At 34.5% G+C, this 24,639-nt stretch overlaps 1 protein-coding gene across 2 annotated transcripts in view; it reads right to left on the bottom strand.

Moving 5' to 3' along the window:
- Positions 1-3,065: 3,065 nt before the first annotated feature.
- CDH7 (cadherin 7) overlaps positions 3,066-24,639 on the bottom strand; it is a 137,228-nt gene continuing 115,654 nt past the window's right edge. For both annotated transcript variants that reach the window (XM_009434118.5, XM_001149161.6), the window contains exon 12: positions 3,066-13,022. In XM_009434118.5, the coding sequence (XP_009432393.1) occupies positions 12,529-13,022 (494 nt within the window). In that variant the 3' untranslated portion in view covers positions 3,066-12,528. The remainder of the gene's footprint in view (positions 13,023-24,639) is intronic.

Raw genomic sequence — 24,639 nt, 5'->3', positions numbered from 1 at the left:
GTCCCACAGGTAGCCTTTTCCTAGTGGAACAGCTGCTGGCCTTCACCTATGCACGCTTCCAGCTTGCTTATCTATGTCCGCAGCTTGATTTTTCAGGCTGCTCCTTGTTAGAAAGGAAATGATTTGGGTGCTGATTTTTATTAAAAAGAAAGCCTTGCCGAGGACCCCTTTACCCTCACTATCTGCCTAAATGATTTATTTCTAGCTCCTCTATCACTCACTATTAGTACTTATTTTGATGGTCAAATTGCAAAAGACTATTTGAAGTGCTTCAAATCAATTATGATTATAAAACTTTCCTTACTCAATATAGAGACAAGTTGGTTCCCTGTATAACATTAGAATTAACATATAATGAAATTTATTTGCTGATTCCCATGGTGGAGAACCTGACAGAGGCACCTGTCGGGACACTTATTTTCTTTCTTTTCTTTTCTTTCTTTCTTTCTTTCTTTCTTTCTTTCTTTCTTTCTTTCTTTCTTTCTTTCTTTCTTTCTTTCTCCTTCCTTCCTTCCTTCCTTCCTTCCTTCCTTCCTTCCTTCCTTCCTTCCTTCCTCTCTCTCTTTCTTTCTTTTTGAGACAGAGTCTCGCTCTGTCACTCAGGCTGGAGTGCAGTGGCGTGATCTTGGCTCTCTGCAACCTCCGCCTCCTGGGTTTAAGCAATTCTCCTGCCTCAGCCTCCTGAGTAGCTGGTACCACAGGTGCGTGCCACCATGACCAGCTAATTTTTTTTTTTTTTTTTTTTTTTAGTAGAGACCGAGTTTCACCTTGTTGGCCAGGATGGTCTTGATCTCTTGACCTCGTGATCCACCCCCCTTGGCCTCCCAAAGTGCTGGGATTACAGGTGTGAGCCACTGAGCCTGGCCGGGACATTTCTATGGTGGTTGTTACTGATTAGGAAGAGAGGATGCCCTGAAATGCTAAGCTTTTCACTCCTAAAAATCCTAATTCAATGTGCAATATGAAGTCTGCAGAAACACACTTAACAAGAATTCTGTTATGTAACAAGAATTACTATGACTTAGGCAATCCAGGAACCACATTCAGAGAAAACTGTCTAGTAGCTCTATAGTAATAATATCTCTTTAACTCACTGTTGTATGGCGAGTTCCCATCCCATACAGATGCTTACTTCTAAATTAATGAATGAAGGGTAAGATTTGTAGAAGCTGAATTGAAGATGGGGAAGGAGTTTGACATGAATGACAATTAATTTGAATAATAATTTTCTATAAATATCTTACTTTCTTGTTTTATAATTTTTTGGTCTTATTTTTATCAACCCCTATTCTGCTCTAAATTACTGTACTTTCAAGCAACACTGTTTGAACCTTTCACTAACAGTTTGAATGGGTTTAAGAATGCAGACACCTTTTTCTAATTGTTTATATATTAATAGCCTTGAAGATGATTTCAACTACAAACATAACATATTATAGTAATTATCATAACAAAACTGTCTCTTGCCTGATTCTGGTAGGTGCATTTGTTTCTCAGTGTGGTTAATACTGAGGATTTTCGTTTCCATCATGCCTTCTACTTCTAGCCCTCATCCATTACGTTTCACTCCTTCACTTCTAATCTTTACAGTTGCCCAAATTGTTTATCAGGAATTCTTTTGCATTCCTGTTTGATTTGTATATACACCAATGTGGTGCTATGAAGGTGTACTGATATTTAAAACTTAAAGACTTGCCTATGTAAATTTGACCATAAGCCCAATTCACACATTTTCTCACCGAAACATAGAGCTTAAAGGGTCATCTTCTTAGGGACCTTTCCCCTCTTACCACCTGGAGGAAAAACAATAAACTTTAATTACTTATGCTTACCTACCTATGTGATGTTAATACATACATTTAACAGGTGAAATTACAGTATCATTATATGAAACTTCAAATTATGAATGTTCATAACAGTGTTATGGCAGAATGGAATTAACCTGGTTCAGGTCCTGCCCTATCCACTCAATGCTTGTGGAATGTTGGCCAATTCATTGAAACTCTTGGAGTTTCGCTTTCCTCATGGGTTAAATGCTGGTAATAATACATGTCCTCAGAAAATATATGTGAAATAATGGTGAAATATACTTCATATAAATAAGTTTCTTAAATTTCAGTTCAGGAGCATTTATGTGATTTAAACCTCTCCTATTATAATTATACATAATAAAAATAATAATGCATAATGCGTATTTAAAATTTAAAAATGTCCTTTCTAAATAATTGGTACATATTATTCAACCATTTTCATTTTGGAAGCTAGATATTACATTTTTAGATTAAGGAAAGTGGAATGTGAACCTTTTTAAGTTTTTTATGTAAGTGAGACTTTTCTTTGGTCTCTTCCACATGCTTATAGTCATATACACATTCTACTTAACCCACCATGAACTAGGAGACTAAACTTTATTCATTTATTATTCCTTTTGAGGAGGGAACTGGATGGTTTTAAGTACAAAGGATCTATGCCTGTCATACAACCCTGGCCTTGTTAACATCTTAGGAAAACAAGTAGTGACACCATCATGCTCACCCCTGACCCACCATTGATGCTCAAACAAAGCAAAACAAAACAAAACAAAACAAAACAAAAGATAACAATCTTTGCCTTGAACTAGAACTAAGAGAATCCCCTTTACTACCTAACTGTGAAATGGCAAAAGCACAGCTTAGTTATCTTTATGAAACTTTAAATGAAGATATCGAAGACCACCTAGAAGTGGTATAGATCAGAATTACTCACTGATATATCAATTGAGAGCTGAAGAATTGACCCAGTCCTCGACTCACTCGATTTTCTGGCTATTGAATATATTGTTAAAAGGATTTTGATGGACTAAAGAAGTAGGAAGAGAGTATTTAAAAGAGAAGAAAAAACACAAAATCTTGATTTAGGCTACTTAAACCCTGATTATATTGTATTGTATCTTTTCTGTACAACCTAAATAAATCCCCCTTTTATTGGAGGGAAAAAATAGGGCTTTATTTTGATCTTCAATAACCCCAGAGAAAGTAATCCAAAACACCATAGAGAGAAAAGATAAATGAAAACACAGAGCCATATTTAATTATCTGATTTTAATTAAAATTGCTTGGGCATCCTGATCACTTTTCATAGGTATGCCACACATTTTGATGAATGTACATAATTTATTTTTGCTAGAATTGAAGCTTCATAAATTTATAACAATATTGGTTAAATGGACCATTAAGCTGAATAAATTAAACCAAGTTGTACAAAGTCGGTAAAGCTTCCTATAAAGATGGTGGCATAGGAGGCTTCAGGTGAAGTTAAGCTACCATTAAAAAATGGGAGACACCTGGCATGGTGACTCACACCTGTAATTCCAGTATTTAAGGAGGCAGAGGCAGGAGGATAACTTGAGGCCAGGAGTTAAAAGCCAGCCTGGGAAACATAATGAGACCTTGTCAAAAAAAAAAAAAAGAAAAAGTGGGGGCAGTGGAGGTGTCACATAAGGCAATGGAACATTCTAGAATTCTGATTAACAAGGATCACACTGGTTATAAGCACGTTAAACTCCGTATTTTATCCTTGTCCCTTATGTTCTTGCAGATTATCTTTTTTTCTCTATGTGGCAGACTAGCTAATTTATTGCATTCTATTTTTTAGCTTCACAAGTTCCTTCTTGCACAGTGTCTAATATAGTATATACACTCTCCATAGTACTTCTATCTTCAAAGATATATTTAAATCTTAAATACACTGTTTAGTTATTTTGCAAGTATACACCATCATAGATCATCTTTTCATTATTCCTTGTGTTGTATTCTATATTTTACACAAAGCTTTTTCTTGTCATGTTTCTGATACTTACCTGAATTATCTGAAGTTCTTGGAGATTTCTATGAACCATCTCCTTCATGGTGGGTTATCGTCTGTGTTTGGTCATTTTTGACTACTAATTCATATTTGGTTTAAAATGATTTATGGGAGGTAGGGGTGAAACTGGCCTCAAATGACATTAGCACTTTCATGGATCTTGGCTTGATGCAGGTAGCTTGCTGCCTTCCACGAGCCCAGCACTGGGTTGGAGCTGTCCCTATGGCAACTTCAGTGGAACTGTTTGTTGACAGTTTAGCTTCATAAGATTTAGCTTTTTCTTTCTTTCTTTTTTTCCTTTTTGGAAAAGGTGGAAGAGTTGTTGGGATTTTTCTCCTACCCTTGTGTGCCAACTATTCAATAACAAGTTTATGAATCTGCAAAGTGGGTAACCCTCAGAAAATCTGGTCTGCCGTGTTTTTGTGCTCTCTTCCATTCTCACAACAATGTCCCACCTCAGAGACGTGAATAGATTAGGACATACTGGTGAAGTGCCATAGTAATGACAATATAAATATTTCTATTTTCTCATTACATTGAAACAGAATTTAATGTCACTTCCTGATTAAATTATTTTTAAAAGAGAATCACAAAGAAGTTTCATAATCCTGGTAAGGGAACTAAAGCATAATTAAGATTGGAAAGTCCAATTATTAGAGTTTCAGCTATCTTCTTATCCTCTTAAACCAAACCATCATTTATTGACAGTCTTAATAAAAAGATAAAGGGCAAAATGTCCCAATGTTTTTTTTTCTTCTTCTTCTTTCATTTCTACCATTTACTTTGTGTGTGTGTGAGTGTGTGTGTGTGTGTGTGTGTGTGTGTGTGTTTGCATAAGTTACAGTTATTCTGGGCATCAAAGTTTTTCCTTAAAAAACCTAACAATGCCTAACTTGAGTGAGTCACAGACTTATAAGAAAATTGAAATCATGTTTATGTTAGAATGTTATCTAACTTAAAATTACATATCTGTGGAAAAACTTTAATATGATACTGTTATATTAAAAATCAGTCACTTAGAAGAAAATATCAAACTTTAATTACAATGATACTCATTTTCTGTACCGAGTTGTCAGGAGGTATAAGCTGGAAACCAGGATGGCGCCACCATCACAGCTGAGAATGATGACAACAGAAGTCTTCATTGTAGTGTGTCAGGTCTTTTGAGGTACCAAGAATTGCGGAAATTATTTTCTTCTATGTATCTTACTCTGTGATAATTTTTTCTTATTTTTTAAAAATACAGCAAAACACACAATAAAACACAGCAATACACTGAGGTCTCACATTCTCATGGCTTGTCTTCCTACACTTATTCCAATTCAGAGTACACTTTGTATACATCTCTTCGCTGGTTAGTTCTGAAACAGTACTCTTTCTTATATTTGTTTTAAACATCTCCAATACTGAATATTGTAGGAGTCTATTTGTCTGAAAGATAGCACTTGAGCTGAACGAAAATAATCTATTCGGTTTTGACATACATCCTGACCCCAGGTTTTATGCTTCATGTCTCATTTCCAAGGTTAAATGAACTGGATTTTCAGGATCAATTCTGCAGTCAATTGAATTAACATTTTTAAGGCTCTTTTACTATAGAAGTGACTCTTACATAAGCAAAAATATTATAAAAGTGGTTTTCTTTTTAATGTAATTATAATGGAATCTCATAAACATAAAAATTATAGTTTCATTGAAAGTAATGCTGTGTGTTTTACTAATGTGAATTGTTCGTTCCTCTAAATTTGAGAAAAAAAATTCTGAAATCTCTACTAAAGAGAAACTTTACAAATGTGCAATTTTCCCTCAGTATGCTCATATAATTTAATTGTAGAGGTTGGATCTAATAGACATCTTAAAAGCTAAAAAGAAAATATTTAAAAGTCATTTACTTTACTTCAACATTTCGCCTCAAATTGTGTGTGTTCCTGCACATGTGTATGTATGTGTGTGCATGCTGTCTATATATACACACACACATACGCACAGATAATTCAAAGACAAATACATAATATATATAAGTTGTGTAGTGACTTATTTTTCCTTTTCATTTTTGGGCATTTAAAATTACTGCATGTAAAATGAAATTGCTATATAGTTACACAGGAAGGGGAACACCACACTCTAGGGACTGTTGTGGGGTAGGGGGAGGGAGGAGGGATAGCATTAGGAGATATACCTAATGCTAAATGACGAGTTAGTGGGTGCAGCACACCAGCATGGCACATGTATACATATGTAACTAACCTGCACATTGTGCACATGTACCCTAAAACTTAAAGCATAATAATAATAATAAAAAAACTTGATTGTTCTTAAAGTATTGGTCATATACGGTATACAACATATTCCAGATCTTGATATACAAAAACATAGGGTTTATACTCACAAAAATAGAACATGAAGCTGTAGGGTAGTGAATCACATAAGTTTTTCCTGCTTATAAAAATATAAACCATTAACATAATTATATTCATTAATAAAATGAAAATGCAAGTTTGTTTTTGAATGAAAGTATGCTGTACTTTCAACATTCTCATTAGTTACATAGTTATTAATATATTTGTTTCTAGTGTCTGTTCACATGAGCATAAAATAACCAGATAACTAAGAGCTAAAGTTGAGAAGAGAGCTTATTAACATTCATCTTGGCATCACTGACAAAAAGTAATATCCATTGTGTATTATTTTTTAGTTTCCTAGAGTTTCTTCATTCATAAGAGATTAAGATGAGCTGTTGTAAGATATAAGTGAGTTTGAGTCATCAAGAGTGCATTGCATTCAGGATGGTTTTCATGTTAAGTCAATATCATTGCATCTAATTTTTTCAAGTGTATAAATTATTAATTACACATATGTCACTGTGACTTTAAAAAGTATTGTATTCTCTAGAACTTCATTTTCTTTATCTACTCTGGATGCCTGGAAGACCACTTAACTTATACTCATTATTGTCTTTTGCTCTATTCTGGTGTTTTGTGTTCATCAATGAGGCTGGGATCATCTAAAGGCAGTCCTTTATCTTCCATTCAGTTATCATTATAAGTAAGAAAGATTTGTTCTTTATTTATAATCCCATTCACATATGGATATCATTAATTCATATGAATGGTTGAATTATGTTGAGTTAAACTTCAATCTTCTAAGATCTTATGACTGTATTTGAGTGGCTTCAATTAATTATGACAATTATCTATTTGAATATTATTTTCCAATTTAGGATACCAAGTTGCATGTATTTTTCCTTAATGTATATATCTCCAAACAGAAATTCTCTGTTTACCATATAACAATTATCAACCTTTTTACATAATTTCCATTATTTCCCATAATAAAGCTTTATCTTTTTATAGTGTTTTACTGTTTACACAGTCTTTCACTTAATCATTCACAAGCCTCTGAAACACGATAGTAATTAACTCAATTTTAATCATGAAGCTATAAAAGTTCAGAGAATTAAAATGGCATCTAGGGCACAGCAAAAATGTGGCAAAACTGAGCTTCTGACCTAGATTTTATAACCACAGACCAGAGGTAATTTCTGGTATACCACACTGGCACCAAAGCCCAGTAACATTTAATAACAAATAATTCACACTCTATATTCTGTGTTAACAATGAGATTAAATCTGCACAATAATATGTGACAATTACACAAATGACAGCTAAATGTTCTTTCCTTAGCCACCAAAATCCTTACCTTAATATAAATTAGATTGTTACAGCAAATAAGATATTTCTCCTTTCATTCTGTACCATATTTTCTAGTCTTATTGCCTAACAGTCACTTGGCAGGTGACAACAATACGCCAGCATTAACCAGGAATTATGAGACTCTTATTTTTACATTGCTTCAGATACATCTCTCAAGGTTCCCAATCACACTCATAAAAACACACACACAGGGCCGGGCGCGGTGGCTCACTCCTGTAATCCCAGCACTTTGGGAGGCCGAGGCGGGCGAATCACGAGGTCAGGAGATCGAGACCACGGTGAAACCCCGTCTCTACTAAAAATACAAAAAAATTAGCGGGGCGTGGTGGCGGGCGCCTGTAGTCCCAGCTACTCCGGAGGTTGAGGCAGGAGAACGGTGTGAACCCTGGAGGCGGAGCTTGCAGTGAGCCGAGATCGCGCCACTGCACTCCAGCCTGGGCGACAGAGCGAGACTCCGCGTCAAAAATAATAATAATAATAATAATAATAAAACACAGGCACACATCCTTTTCAGTTACATTCTAAGCCAGTAGAAGTTAGCATAACAATGAAAAAGTGTCAGAATGCAACACACACTGCCTGTCTTGATTTGCTTGAAAAATTTCCCACAGAATTATACGTTACAATGTCGGCCAAATCACAGCCTTAAACATCTCCCATTTTTCTTAAGGGCTTATCCCACTCTTCTGAAATAATTTCAATTACATTTAAAATGCAAATGCTATTATTCCTTTCTTGTTCTTTATTATATCCAGCCAACTAACATGATTGTATTAGCTTTCATTGCCAACTTTCATACACCATCATATATACACACAATATACATTATTAATAATTAAAAAATAAACATACACTAACAGAAAATAAATTGGTTTATCTATTATTTGTCATATATATTTCACTTGCCTCCAGGCATCGTGGACCAGAAAGAGTTAAAAAATAAGTTGAAGCTTTCATCAACTTCAATTGGATTAGGTCAACTGTAAATAAAACTTTAAATGGTGACTTGGAAAATAATTAGGGTTATTATTAGAACAGTTTGTAAGTGAATACATGTTAAATTGAAAATCTGAAGATTAATATTTACAGCTAGTGCTTTAAAACTTTAACATGTTTAAACTAAATCATTTAGCTTCTTGCAGTTTGTTTAGCTTAGCTTATTTTAAGCTGCTTTAGATTTTATATTTCAATATAAATGCTAACACTATTTGCATTTGCATTTCTTGGGCATGTGGATCACTTCACAAATATCATTCCTACATTGTGTAACTATGCCGTTGACATGAAAATAATTGCCTATGTCTACCATCCAATGTAGTAAATGTAATTGTGCATGAAGATAAAATAATTTAAAACTTCCTCAGAGGCCAGAGTGAAAAGGCAACTACCATTACTTAACCACTACTACCTCCTGCATGTATCTTGTAGACAACTAACCTCAATTGTAGTCATCAGCAGAGCTTCCTGGCAAATAAAGATATTTACCAGATCCCAGATCTGGTGATTGCTGGTGGAAAAATCAAAAATCTACTTATTGCCTGCAAATTACTACCTAATTTTTTCTTGATGTCTCTTTCCTGATTTTGTTCCTTAGCTGGCTGATCTTGGAATATCTCTTCGAGAGACTAATTTGTGAATTGAGATTGATAATTTAGGCTTGATCTCCAGAAATCCATTTTCTTAAGATTTGATTTTTATATTTTTATGTTGATTTTTAATAATGCAATGGTGACAATTCAGATTAAGGGCTTGGGTGTATTTCCTTGACATAGACAGTAACAAGTAAAATGCATCTGATTTTTCAATAAATTAAACTGTTCAAAATGGGCATAATTTGGCACACCCTGAGTTTCTATTGATGCTCCTGTATGGACAAGTGGAAAATAATTAAATATATTGACTTCCTGAACTATTATCTCTACTTGAAATTTAGCCATTGTTTTCCATAAAGAAGTGACTCCTCTCCCTGTCTACAAGTAGCTCCAAGGATTTCACGTCAGGAAATCACTACCACATACATTGATATTTAGTAGTAAAATATAGCATAAATTCCTTTCATGTCATTATTTTAAATCATATAAATTCATACTATATTTACAATTATGACATTTCATTTTATAAAATAATTTAAGCAGTAGAGTGCTAGTAAATGTTTACCAACTTGTTCTCCAGAGAAAAGGGTAGTGTTTGCTGATTACTGTTGTGATCTAAATAATCCCACCAAGGCTGACATCAACCTACGAAAATGATATCACTGTACCTGGAGTTGGGAAGAGATATGCAGAATTAGTTCCTGTGAGCTTATTCTAGTTGGTTTCAGTATAATACTGAATTTAAGCAACTTGATAATATATATTTATTTAAATGATATTTGGAGAATTTTCCAACTAGACTTAATATTAATTTTATCAATCAGCTCTTCAATCACTGTTTTTAAAACAAAGCCTATATCTCAAGTATTGACAGTCATCATATATAGCATTAGATTTCAGAAGAAAAAAGAAAACTAAAATAAGCAACGGCAAAAAATTTACTACTATTACAATTAAGCTTAGAATACTTCATATAAATACTACCTATATTAGGAACATTCTTCCAGCCATCTCAAAAATTAATTTTTTAAATTAATTTTTTAATTAAAAAATACCACTGAATGAAATGTAATACTGTATGCATATAATCATCCACACATAAATAGCAATTGGGTATATGCAATAATTTTAAATTATTATTTAAACGTGAACCTTTCTTTTTCCAATCTATCATTGGTAACCATTCGAAAAAATTAATGAGAAAAAACACACATTTTAAAAGCAGAAAAAGCAGGGTGAATGATGTGTGTTCCTTTTCTAAAATACATCCACACCTCCGTTTAGTGGTATGTGCAACAATCAGCAGTTTTGACATCATCCAAATGTACTAAACTATTTCGTCTTCTTGCAGACAACAAGGGGATTATTACAAACTGTTTTCTCAGCACCTTGCTGACTTAACAACTCTGTAATTCCCGCACCACACTCTGATTTTATTGAACTGGGTAAATACACGTGTTTTTTGTTTGTTTGTTTGTTTTTTAGTTTGAAAAACTTGCATGTGTGATTAAAAGTTATGAACAACATCTTTCACTGTTATAATTTTTTAAAATATATATGCATATTAATACAGCAAGAAGCATATCTATATAGTCATAAAACAATGTCTACAAAACTCTATTCAAATTAAAGAACTGTTTGCAGGTAATCAAATTTATTGGATTATTTATATTTATGAAGTTGAAGGCCACTTTTACATACTTCATTTCTAAAGTTGGACTGCAAGTTTACAGAATCCTACATAGTTCTTCTTTGTGTAATCAACATATTAATATTCTAATTCCACTGTCTACCTTTCAAAAAGCACTTTTAGAACACGATTCTCTACACAGTGTTTACTATCTGTAAATGAATTAGGAACCCAACAATGAATTATTTTTAAAAGGAGAAAGGAAGGAAAAAATAAATCCATTCTTATTTGAATGTATATGCACATTAAACTAGTATTAATCTAGGAAAAATAATAGGTAGAAACATCATTTTGGTCATGAAAGTCATACTCTAACAAGCTCAACTCAAACTTAAAACACATGATGACTTGCAATTGCCTTCCTTCCTTTGGCACATCTAAACCACACAGAAATCATACATTGCTTGGTTAATTCTTGAGGGACATATTTGCATCAGAATTTAAAGATGGATTTTAATTTTTATAACATTATATTAAGACTTTTAAAAACTCAATATTTTACTCATTATGTTTGCAGCAAGAAAGGTTGTGTTCTTGAAAGTCTTTGGAGCATGTAGAACTCATGATCTTGAAAAATAATTCTTGCATCAAAGAAAATCTCAATTCTCTCTGAAGTCTTTCTAAAATACAAATATTTTATTCCAATGTTTTGACATTCTAATGGCTCAGAAGAACAATTTATATGTCCTTGTAGCTGTGCTCCTCTTTGAGATGTGACCTGCAACAGGGCTCAGTTGCTTTACTATTAGTTCTCCATTTCCATGCTTCATTTCCTTCATGTAGCTCGGGCTGGAGAAAAATCAGCATGTTCTGATGAGTTTAATACTATGAGGCAGTATGATGGACCTGAATTTAGTGGAGATTGGAGCTCCAAAATAAATACAACACCATGTGTCAAATAAAAAAGAAAAGATATTCTCCTGTACAAATCAGAAGAGATAATAAAAATCAATGAATAGACAGCAACTTTTTTTTTTTATCATACCTACACAAGCATCTCAAAACTATCAAATTATTTACCTTTTTCTTATTTGGAACACTTCATAACTTATTGGATAAACAATGGTTTATATTGCCTTAAACTAAATTTTACTGGCTTTTGTGGTAGGGTTTTCAGCTAGGAAGGAATTTCTGGGAATTTATATATTCCTAAATAAAATATTTCTGTTAATCAAGAGCAATATAATTCTGTTGGATTCTATAATATAGTAAGCTATAAGCATCTCTGTAAATTAAATTTGTCCCAAGTTTTGATATGCAACAAGTTCCAGGGTTTTTCAATAGCTCATCATGTTCTATTCCTCTCAATGACAGTACCATGAAGGTATGTACAGGGCATCTTTGACTCACTGACAACACAGGGCACTACTTTCTCATAGAGGTTTGGTGCCTTTGCAGGTATATGAGAGTTGCTATCTATTCACAAACCACTGAGCATTTATTTTTATCAAAAAACCTTCAAATGCTCAGAGTCTGTGGTCAGTGCAGTCCCTTAGATAAGTCTAATGAAGATATGCCTCACCAAGGCAGAAATCTAAACAATTAAAAATGGAGAAATATTTACAACCATCTATCTCCAGCAAGGGGAGTTCTTGTTTTCTGTATGTAGTGGTTTATTATTTTATTTCATTTTATTTTATTTTTTGCTGTTACTTTTTCTTCAGTACATTTCGAATTAAGGTTCCAAGGCTATGAGTACAAACTCTCTTGGCCAGTCCCATACATGTCCGCGAGTCGTTTAAAGCGAGGTCCCCAGTCACTTAGGTAGTCATAGTTCTGATCAGAGTTTGAGCTGATGGAATCTAAAGAGCTGAGTGATTCAGCAACTGAGCCATTTCCTTCAAAAGCATATGTCTGCAGGGAGTCATAAGGAGGAGCACCAGGATCAACATCGGCTTCTTTTAATCTTTCCCAAATAAATTCCCTAAAGATGACATTATCTGGGATACTTTTAAAAGCTGGTCGACTCAGGAATTGAATTTCTGGAGTCACATCCCTCCGGGTCTTGGTGTCTCGGATGACGTTGAGGTTTCTCAGTGCAGCCATGTCAAACGCTTCCGTGTCCTCCTCTCCCCCGCCCTCGTCATCGTATCTCACAATATTTTCTCTGATGTCTCTTTCTTCGTCAAAAATAAGGGGCTCTTTTTTCCGTCTTCTCATAGTGACGATAAGGAGGATCAACACTGAAACAATGAGACAGGAAGAGAAAGTTTCAGTAAACTCACCCATTGCCCCACGTCATGGTAAAATTAGGCCTAGGACGCTGAGTTACAGGTTTTCTTCCCTTTAAAGAGAAATGAATTGGCCACCTACTTCCACGAGGATTCACAGCGGTAGATGTGCTAAAATTGCTAAAGTGGCTTTAAAATAGAACATTTTTATACATCAAGGAACCCTTTTCCACACCTGTTCAGAACTGATGTCTTCCTCTTTAACGTAACCTCCAATGTATTTGATAGAAGAAATTGAAGGGCCAGTTCATGATAAATATAATCATTTCAAAGCCAGGAAACACAAAGGGATTTTTTTGAACTCCTTAATTGCTGGAAAGGCAAATTGAAATTCATAAATGTTTTGTGTCTAATTTAACAACTGCAATTTCAGAAAGAAATGGATTATAGCACTCGGTCAGGTTCTTTGAAGAAATGCCTACTCCTTCTCTATGAAAGTCAACTGTTAAATAAAATCCAGCATGTCAGGCCATTTACAAAGATTAAAAGCTTCTCTATAATAAATTGAGTCCCACTTTCATGTATAAAATACTGAACTTGGTCTTTATCCATTATACCTACAGACAGAATACAAGCTGTGAGATTTTCAGCAACTGTCAAAGATAAATTTAAGAAATGAATCACCCCTTTAATGTTAGGAATTTATCTTCCTATATCAAAACTAAAAATCACATCTTAAAGCAGGAGGTTGCACTGTAAAGCAAATAAGAACAAGTACACTGGTTATTTGGGGTGATTTAAACAATGTATTCTGTTCATTTTTCACTAGTATACACAAATAAGGAAAGTGCTCTGGCCTCTGAGTGACTGCATGCTCCTTGAATTGGGAATACATTTGATTTCATTGCAACTTCAACTAAACTACAATGAAATAAAAAGAGTATTGTTGAATTTTGGAATTTAAAAATATGTAAAGTAATGAATTACCTTTATTCATCTACAAATACCTTTTAACAATTTATATTGCATCAGCTTACGATTTTTTTCTGGAAAGTCTGAATAGCCCATAACGTACATTATATGGATTATCGTTTAGGGTACGTTATTGTCATCATATTTTTAAAAGCAGGCGTGAAATATTTTTAAAGTATCTTGTAAACTTCTTACTTTGGCATTAGGAACACTTTTGAAAATAAAAATATAAAACCATGAAGGACATCAACGTCCTTAACTGCAGTGTACTTAAATGCAGTAACCAGGGGTGAGGCATACTCCATCCCCCTGACCTCAATGTACTTTCAAAAACCAAAAAGCTGAGCACTTATTTAGTTTTAAATAAAATGAATTCATCTTCAATAAAAATATATGCCTTCTTAAATGTCTGTTGGCTATCTGTGTTATCATCAACAGGAATGTGACTGATGAAAAAACTGTATTGGTGATCTGTGGAAATAGTTGTGAAAACAATTGTTTTTTTGTGGCACTTTTTCCTTTTCTTTCCCACTGGACCCTACTGCACTGCTCTTCTCATAAGCTTTACACTTTATGGATGGCCTACAGTTCAGAAACTGATACATTTCTGAGCTTTTCTGGCCACCTTCTCATGCTGCATTGGCACAGATATCCCTGCTGTCTTTCTTTTTGCTCCTGTTTACTTCATTTGAATGTTTTCAACCAGCTTCACCAAAAGGGCATATATGTACTAGGTTGATGCAAAAGTAACTGTGGTTTTTGCAATTAAGGTAATAGCAAAAATCACAATTACTTTTGCACCAACCTAAGTTCAAAAGTTACTGCTTGTATATCTTTCTGTTCCCATAAGTAGTCTGGTATTCACCTTCCTTCCCTGTTAAGTGGATTGTCCTTTCTTGTCTACTGAGAATTAGCACTTTCACCATTCTAATGCCTTGTAGTTCTCAAGGTACATGACAGAATGCTACAACAGGAGCTGCAGCTTTGGTGTCAGAAAGGCCTTGTCCAACCTTCCTACATATTAGCTGTGTGATATTGGAACAAGTAACTTTCAAACTAACTGAAATTAGCAATATATGATAATAATAGTCAACATCAATCTTCACAGTGTGGACTGAAGAGATAAAGAACATTGGAAATAACGTAAGTAGAGTTAGCAGAATCCCAGTTACTTATCAGTATGCAACAGAGCAGTTTGTTTTTAAGGTAACAAGCAAAGTAGAAAGTGTACCATATATGGCTAGGCATATGTACCAAAGATTAAATGGGAAATAGGAAAGGTGGTACAGTGAGAAATGAAGGTCTGCACACAGGACATATTATTTAACACTCACAACAATTCTCTGGGGTAGGTGTTTTCCCATTTGATGGTTGTCTTAGACACATAAAATAACCTGTCTAAATGTAATTAAATGCAATAGTGAGGGGTGAGGCATACTCCATCTCAGTCTGTCTTCAAAGCCCCCACACTGTTTATAACACTGTATGCTTAGTACTTTCAAACAAGGTGATTAAAAAACAAAGGCTAAAGGTGACAAGTATGAAAGCTCAAAAGCCAATTTGCTTGCTCAAGAAAGACAACAATTTTTAAAATACATGGATGAATAAACAATTATTTTATATTTATATACAACTTTAGTCTCTGAAATTTTTCACAGTTTCCCCAAAATGAAAGTAATTGTAGTAGAAAGAAAGTAGAACCCAGTAGGACTTCTTCGTGAGAAATCAAATTAAGTAAAGCATGGAATGAAGAGGGACATTGAGAGAAAATAGTGATGGGATGCACAGATGGAGGCAGGTAGAAATAAGACACCTGTTACACATGTTGAACAGCATAATTAAGGAGGAGAAATGTCCAGTTGAGAACAAAAGGGTGTAAGAAATGAATGAGTATGAGAGTCAGTAAGGGTATAAAGAGGGTAAGAGTTATATAATAATTAGACGGTCTCTTAATTTAAATCAATGTCTAAGTAGACAAAACATTTCAAAATTATAAATTTTTTAATTATAATAAATTTTGTCATAAATATATTGCTATATATAGTATATATCAATTATTTCTTATATTCTATTGTAAATGTATTTCATGCTACTGATAAACTTGACTTTTGATTCTCAAGTCTTCAATCAAAGTAAAACTCTAAAGTACCTGTGGGTATACCAGCCCTAAGGTACAATACACATCAAGGATATTAATGTGTTACGCAGTTTGCTTTATTTCCCAATCTTGTCCAAGGCAAAGAAAAACATGGTATTTTGGAAGGTTAGATAATTTAACATTTGAATGACCTCGGAAAATATTAATTTCTAACCATGTAAGCACATATAAAAATAGAATTTAATGTTTACATAGAACAAGAATTAACTGTTCTTCATAGACTCTGGTGCTAATCACTGTATTAAGAAGAATACTCTGCCTAAGTAAGCAGAAGATTATATATTTTAAGAGGTTTTATCATTTCTCTTTTCTGTCATATGACCTCTACTTCTGAGTGGAAATAGAAGAAAAGATTTAGGTCTAGCTGAAATTTAGCCATGTGTGACACTTAGATTGTTCTGGTTGTTCAGGAATTTACATATCTGTTTAACAAAAATATGTTAACCATTTATTACATGCATTAGGTATTGTAGTGTAATGTTGCACATAGAAGCAGACATATAACATTTACTCATGGACCTTACGATTCCGTGGGACCAACAGATATTGATCCAAACATTAAAATAAATAAATGTAAAAGTAGAATTGTAATAATTACTCCAAAAGAGGGAAACATGATCTTATAAAGAAGTGTACTAGGGGAAATAGATACAGATGAGAAAGACTTAACTGATGATAACTGGGGGCTGAGGGTAGGGACAGGAAGATGTGATATGGAAGAACATGCTTGGTACAGTGACGACAGTGAGCAAATATTTGAGGCCAATGTGGCTGGAGGGCAAAGAAAGAGGTGAGTTAAGGTTGGAGCTGTAAGCATGAGTCAGGCCCTACAGGTCCAAGAACAAACATATTTTAAGGACTGCATGATATAATCAGATTGTTTCAAAAAAATAAATAAAAATCATTCTTACTGGACCAAGGAGAGGAAGATAGGGGAGAAAATGTCACAAAAGAAGTTAGAGTGCTATTACAGCAGTAAAAGTATGATGCAGGCCTAAATTTCTGATTTTGGAATTCAGTCTTACAACATTCAATTCAACATTTTCTGAGCATTCTAGCAGGTAGAAAATAGTGCTGGATATTGGCAAAAGCATATCAAGAGAGTGTTCCTACAAATAAGCAGTTCCAACACTGTTGACTGTATATTCACAGATAAATACAGTATGAATCTTAGTGCAATTCACTGTAAGAATATACAGACATGCACAGGCGCAGAGAAATATGCAGAAAAGAGAATTACAAGAACAAAATTATATAAAACTACAACACCCTACTGCGAACTATTTTACAAATTTCATGTAATTCTTTACACTCTTTTGAACTGATGTGTTGTCAGTTTTATTTTTATTTTTTGGAGACAGAGTCTCACTTTGTCACCCAGGCTGAAGTGCAGCGGTAGGATCTCAGCTCACTGTATCCTCGACCTCTTGGGCTCAAGCAATATTCCTGCCTCAGTACTCCCAAGTAGCTGAGACTACAGCCATGCACCACCACATATGGCTATTTTTTGTACAGACAGGGTTTCACCGTATTGCCCAGGCTGGTCTCGAACTCCTTGAGCTCAATGGAGTTTTGCCAGTTTGCCCAGGCTGGTCTTGAGCTCCTTGAGCTCAAGTGATCCTCCTGCCTTGGTCTTCCAAAGCGTTAGCATTACAGGTGTGAGCCAACATGCCCGGCCTTTTTGTCAGTTTTAAATTAGTTTAAGTTGTCCAGCAATTGGATAGAATCATTCTCCCAAAACCAAGATAAATAAAAGGAAGGGAATATGGAGAAAAATATTGATGTGTAAAACACACACCATACCACAAATTAGTGGGCACCTTTATTCTCAGCTTTACTGTGATCTTTGGCAGATGTCCATCTCCACAGTAAACTGGAAAATGATTTCTACTGGACTATCATCAAGTAACTGGAACATGGAGTATCATCAAGTATATTGGAGTATCATCAAGTCCTGTGGTCCTAACCAATCTCCCCACTTGATGATAACCATGAAATTACTGGTCTCTACAATAAGTATCCCTTCTTTCCAATGAATGTATTCTATTATGAACTGTCATATCCTCTTAAAGATGGCAGACACTTCAGAAGTCACCTAGATTTGCTCTACAGCAGGGGTGTCCAATCTTTTGGCTTCCCTTGCCTACACTGGAAGAATTGTCTTGGGCCACACATAAAATATACTAACACTAATGATAGCTGATGACCTAAAAAAATTGCAAAAATATTTCATAATATATTACGAAAGTGTACGAATTTGTGTTAGGCCAAATTCAAAGCCATCCTGGGCCACATGTGGCCCGCGGGCCTCAGGTTGAACAAGCTTGCTCCACATGCATGTGTAGTGTTCAGCTGGTCTGGAGTTCAAAACCTCGTTGTCATCCTGAGTCCCCTACTCTGGATGTTCTGTGCTTGCAAATGTCAGAATTCTCAATATTCAGTTTTGGCACCCAGAAATAGCAGAATTCTGCCGAGGTGACCTGATCATCACAAAATGGTACCATTGCTAAATAAGGCCACATATCTATATATACATGTATGTAATTATAAATATATATACATTTATATATGCATATATAAGTATATACATATAAAATATGCATATTTGAATTTTTTAATTTTTATGTATTTAGGGAGTAGAAGTGCAGATTTTTTTACATGCATTTATCTTGCAGTGGTGAAGTCTGGACTTTTGGTGTACATTACCCAAACAGTGAACATTGTACTCAACAGGTAGTTTTTCAACCCTTACTCCCCGTCAACTCTCCCACCTTTTGTAGTTTCCAACGTCTATTATTCCACCATGCTATATCCATGTGTACGCATTGTTTAGCTCCCACCTATAAATGAGAACATGAGGTATTTGGCTTTCTAAGGCTACTTATATTAAAGAGAAAGTAACTCCACTAATTTTTTTAACATATTTAAAATGATGAATCTGGTATCCTTTTAAAATCACTCAGTAATGTAAATTACATCCCACTAGGTTTTTTCCTAGCCTAAAACTCTGTAAAGAAAGTTTTTTAAAACCAAATTGGATAAATTTATGTTTGTATCTGTTAAATATCACTTTCTTAAGTTTAATCCATTGTTTAGTGGCTACTACCACAGGTTTAAAGCCTAAATTCCATTTAATTAAATAATATTTTTAATGAGTACTGATTGCTAAAACTGTAAGCCATATGAAGGGCAGTGACTTTGCTTTCTACAGATTTACCCTAAGCACAAAGAACAATACATGATAGTAAGTATGTGCTAAATAAATATTTGATAAATGGATTAATAAATTATAGGCAAGGAAATGTGACTAGAAATATGTAGACTTGCTGGACTTGCCATCAACAAGCCCAACAGTTTGAATAAAAAATAAAGAGTTAAATATTATAGAATGAATTAAATATAAAGCAATATAAAATATGCTAGGAAAATATGTATGGGAAAGGGATTATTTCTGCCCAGGATTCTCAGAGAAAGTCCAACATAAGAGATGACATTTGAAATGTGACTTGAGGGATAAGTAAGTCTTTACCAAAAACACCATCATCTATATGGTCTCTTATGAACAATCATCATTTCTAATTAGCCATAAAATAGTCGTTTAAATTTTCGTTGTCTACCATAGTTGCCACTAGCTGCATGTGGCTATTGAGCACTTGGAATATGGCTATTCTTCATTGAGATATGCTCTAAGTGTAAAATAAACATACGATGTTCAAGACTTAAGTTTCTCTTTTTAAAAAAGTAAAATATTGTCTCAATAATCTTCATGGATTACATATTAAAATGATAATAGTTTTGTATAGTGTGGTTGAAATATATTATTAGCATTTATTTCAACAGTTTCTTTTTACTTTTTCTAATAAAGCTATGTGAAAATTTGAAATTACATATGCATTTCACACTGATGGTTCACAGTAACTTTATTTTGGACAACTGATCTAAACAAAAGACCCAAACACCAGAATACTCTAATTGCATATGGTCTTAGAGGTATTCTCAGATTTATTGTCAAATGACATATTGAACAACAGGACAGCTATAATCAGTTTAATGATTAGTGTACCTACAAGGTATAGTTGAAAAATAATCTAATCAAAATAAAAAATCTAATCAAAATAAAAAATCTGCCAGCACAATCTGGATGCAATTTCAATAATTTATTTTAAACAATCAACCACATTGATATGCAAGTATAACTTAGCCTTCCAAAAACTTTCTATTTTTTAATTCTTCACCATTTATTGATCCTGTTGATTAACATGAAGTTTATTTAAAAATCTGTCTTTTTTTTCTACTGGGCACTAATTAAGTTTTAGTAATTTTTTTCTTTATTGTTTAATTTCAAAAATTGTTTAATTCTGTTTTTTAAATTTTTAAAAATTTTTATAGACATTTTAATTTTTTAAAATTAATTTTAATCTTTTTTTATTTTAGTTTTCTCTGTCACCCAGGCCGGAGTGATCATGGCTCACTGCAGCCTCAAACTCCTAGGCTCAAGCAATCCTCCTGCATCAGCTTCCCGAGTAGCTGGGACTTTGGGTGCATGCCACCATGCCTAGCTAATTGTTTTATTTTTTGTAGAGAAAGAGGTCTCATTTGTTGATCAGGCTGGTCTCAAACTCTGGCTTCAAGTGATCCTCTGGCCTCGTCCTCCCAAACTGCTGGGATTACAGTCATGAGCCATTGCTCCCAGCTTAATTTCCTTTTAATATTGAACTGAGCTTGAATTTTGTTGGCTTCAGATGGATCAGAAATAACCATGATGAAGAAACATGCTATCCCCACTCTTTTCAGGGTCATCTTGAAACTCTCTCCACTATCTCCAGGCACATTATTCCATCAGAGCTCAAAAAGGGAGGATATTAAGTGGAAACACTTTCCTGAAATTTTCCAGCCAACAATTTATCTTCATATACCCTCAATATTACTAACTTTTATTTTATGTAAAAGTAGCCTACTCCACATTTCCACTTTCTTATATCCTGACTGCTCTCAAACCAGAGCAATCTGAGTTTTCCCTGCTATTTCCCAGGGACCAAGGCTACCAATGACTCACATTTTGCCAAATCCAATGAGCACTTTGTGGCCCTTTTTTTTACATGGCATGTGTGTCCTATTTGACACAGAACTTCATGGGAAATTGTGTGGGTCCGCTATCTTGAACTTACTCAATAGTAAACAATGCAGCTGCTTGCAGCCAGTTTAAAAGAAAATAAACAATTTTATTTTCTTCTTTCAAACCATGTTTTTTTGTAGCCGCTCTTTTCTAAGAAGTACTTACAGTAAATCTTCCTCAAGTTCCATACTTGGTTTCTTGGCTTTTCACCCCACAGTCTTCCTAGGCAAGCCCAGTGAAACCCCAGGTTCAACTGCCTCTTGTATGGCAAGAGCTGATGTCTCTGACATCTAAATCTCTCATCTATCTCTTTGGATAACCAGACCATATTTTAAAATGACTACTCCTATTTTTGATAATGCAAATATATATACTCATCAGAATATAATAAATGTTCAAAATGGTAATTATTATCATTGTTATGATTTGTTATGACCACTTCCTTTACTGATAACAACTTTCTGTCCAATGGCTCTCACTCATACACCATTCAAAATTTGTAAGTTTAATCTCATTAACGTTCCTCTGATTTGTTTCCTATTGTGTGCTCTTTTCTCAAGTAAGAAAATACCCAAACCAGAAACTCCAAGTCATCTTTGACTCCAGCTTCTTCATTTCCTCTTTGCTTCAACTCTCCATCACCGCATGCTCCACTCAAACAATTCTTCCTACTCACTGTAACCCAGAATATGCCTCAAGTCCTGTCCCTCAGCCCATGGCTCCTGCCTATTTAAGGACCTCATCTGCTTTGCATACCTGTTATTCCATTTCCTGGATGTATGGAGGTAGGTGAGATCCTTTACTTCTCCTTGCCTCAGTTACCTGCTCTCCAAAATGAAAATAATAGTCTTTACCTCTTAGAAACCACTTCATAGTAACTTTATGAAGATTAAGTGAGTGTCTATTTGTAAAGGGCTTAAGTAGTGCTACCCACAGTAGGCGATATCTGTCTTTATTCAATAATAGGTCATACATTGTGGAATTTCTACAATAAATTCATATGATTCAGTTCCGAACTTTTTGGGTCTTGCTAAAATTTGAGTCATGTAATTCATACACAGATAAAATGTAAACTTTACCGTGCTCTCACTTGTGATTTTGATGACCTCCTGTAATGTAGTTAATTTATCTGATATCTACTCTATTCTATCTAACTGATGGTAGAATAATGATTTATGGAGGATACTGGACCTATTCTTGAAGGGATTAAAATATGTGGAAAAGGTTGCAAAATTTTCAGTAGAGTGCAATAAATAATATTTATGGATTAAAAATATTGTCTCTATATGTGCCTTTGACAGGCCCCAATAATATACTGGTTAAGAAGACAGAGAGACGAAGATCACTACATTCAAAAGCTTTTATATCTGAGCAAAGAAAACAAACACATATAGTTACAAGTAAGTACTACAAAAGAAACAAATACTATGATGGAGAATAATGGTGCTTAGGACACTCCTCCTGGGGAGATAACACTGAAGCTGAGGCATTAAAGATAATCTAAACTTGACAGGTGAAGGAATGCAGGAAGACTGTTTCAGGAGCAGGGTAGCACACTTGAAAATAATGGGAAGAAACGCATTGTGGGTCCTCCTACTGGTTGAGAGAAGGATCAGACAGCCTGATACCTTAGAGAGGTAAGCAGGTGGCCAAACGTGCCTTGCTTTGTGGACCATGAGAAACATTTAGATTCCATGTAAGTGCATCTGAAATGTTTCAAGCAGAGACGTAAAATAATTTATGTCTTAAAAAGGAAAGTGATAGGAAAAATGCAGGAGTACCACCACTGTCTGGTTGTGATCAGAAAAGGATGTCATCAGAAGTGGCATTTAAGCAAAGATCTGAAGGATGAGTGGATTTACGTGCTATGGAATCTGAGGCTCATGCAGATCCCCAGTAACACAAGGCTAAAATTTTATCTTGCACTTATGGACCACCTCTACTACTTTTATTTTTGCAAAGGATAACTAAAGATTCATAATTGGTATGATCCAAGTGAGTGACTGAGATATCAACTGTTAACATTTAACTGAATTTTAAACTGATAAATAAAATATCTCTGACATCTCTTCTGCAATATTTTCTCCATCTACCTTTAGTCATATATTCAATTTTTTTTTCTTAAGCCCTTATATAGTTCCACGGCTACTAACCTGCAAACATCATTTAAATTCTTTTAATCTGTGACACATCAATTTTTCTGAAGAGTTAAGGAGATAGACCAAATCTCAGAAAAATGTCCTAAAAATATAGCGTCTTGGGAAATAGAAAAAACAGGGTCTAATGGAGATAATCCTATGGGTAATAAAAATAAGTCAAATCAATTATTCTTTTCCACAATTCAGTACATTCAAATCATTCATGCTTCATTCAGCATGCATGTATAGAATGTTCTGTATGTGTCAGATCAGCATCTGATTAGCTGATATAAATAATGACAAAATAATGTTCAGTCCTTGCCTCTAAAAGCTGTCTACTGGAAGAGATGGACAAGGAGATAAACCAATTAAACAGACAAGTCAACCATGTCAGATGCTCAAAGACTGCTAGATGCAAGGTATTATGGGGTCCTTAGGAACAGCATCCAGCCTGGACTCAGAAGCCAAAGAAGTGAGTCTTCAATACAAAAAAAAAAAAAATTGACCCACTTGTAGATTCTGGGAAGAGGCATTCCAGGCAGAAAGACAAAGCAGAATGAGTCTTAGAAAAAGCAACGGATGCAATTTGACTAAAGTACACCAAGTAAGTAGAGAAAAATAAAGTCAAACTGGATGAGAGCTGTCTGGTACTGGAGAGTCTGTGATTTTAGTCTGTAGACAATGGGATTTCATGAAAATACGATTTTAAGCTGCGGTGTTTCAAAATCCCATTTATTTTTTAAAAGCTTACTCTGAAATACTGATGGATTGGTTCTGATAGAGAATGGTAGAGTTGCCACAATTCAGGAGGAAAAAAAAAAGACGCTGGACAAAAATCAGGTGCAACAATAAGAGACAGAAACAAATTGATTCAAGGCCCAAAAACTAAAGTTAACAGTATGTGTGGACTAATTGACCATGGAGGATGCAAGCGAGAAGATGGAAGCCTGACTGATTCCACTCAGAAAAACATATAAGTGGGTATTCAATCAGGAAAAGAGGCAAGAATGTAGGAAAATTGCTCAGGATTGATGTTTCTCTGGAGATTTGTAGTTTCAACTCTCCAATAGAACAAGGAACATACATTGGTAGACCTCCTGTAATAGATCATATATGCTTAAAGGGGCTAATTCTTTCCAAGTCTCAAGAAAGGGAAAAGTTTAACTAAAATGGATCTTTTCTTTTCCCAAAACAAGTATCACAAAATTCATTTCCTTTAAATGTGAGGGAGAATGATTTCACCTT

This window comes from Pan troglodytes, chromosome 17 (assembly GCF_028858775.2).
Source record: "Pan troglodytes isolate AG18354 chromosome 17, NHGRI_mPanTro3-v2.0_pri, whole genome shotgun sequence".
In the NCBI taxonomy this organism is placed as follows: Eukaryota; Metazoa; Chordata; class Mammalia; order Primates; family Hominidae; genus Pan; species Pan troglodytes.
The sequence above is the reverse complement of the archived record's forward strand: the minus strand, read 5'-3'. Positions and strand labels throughout refer to the sequence as shown.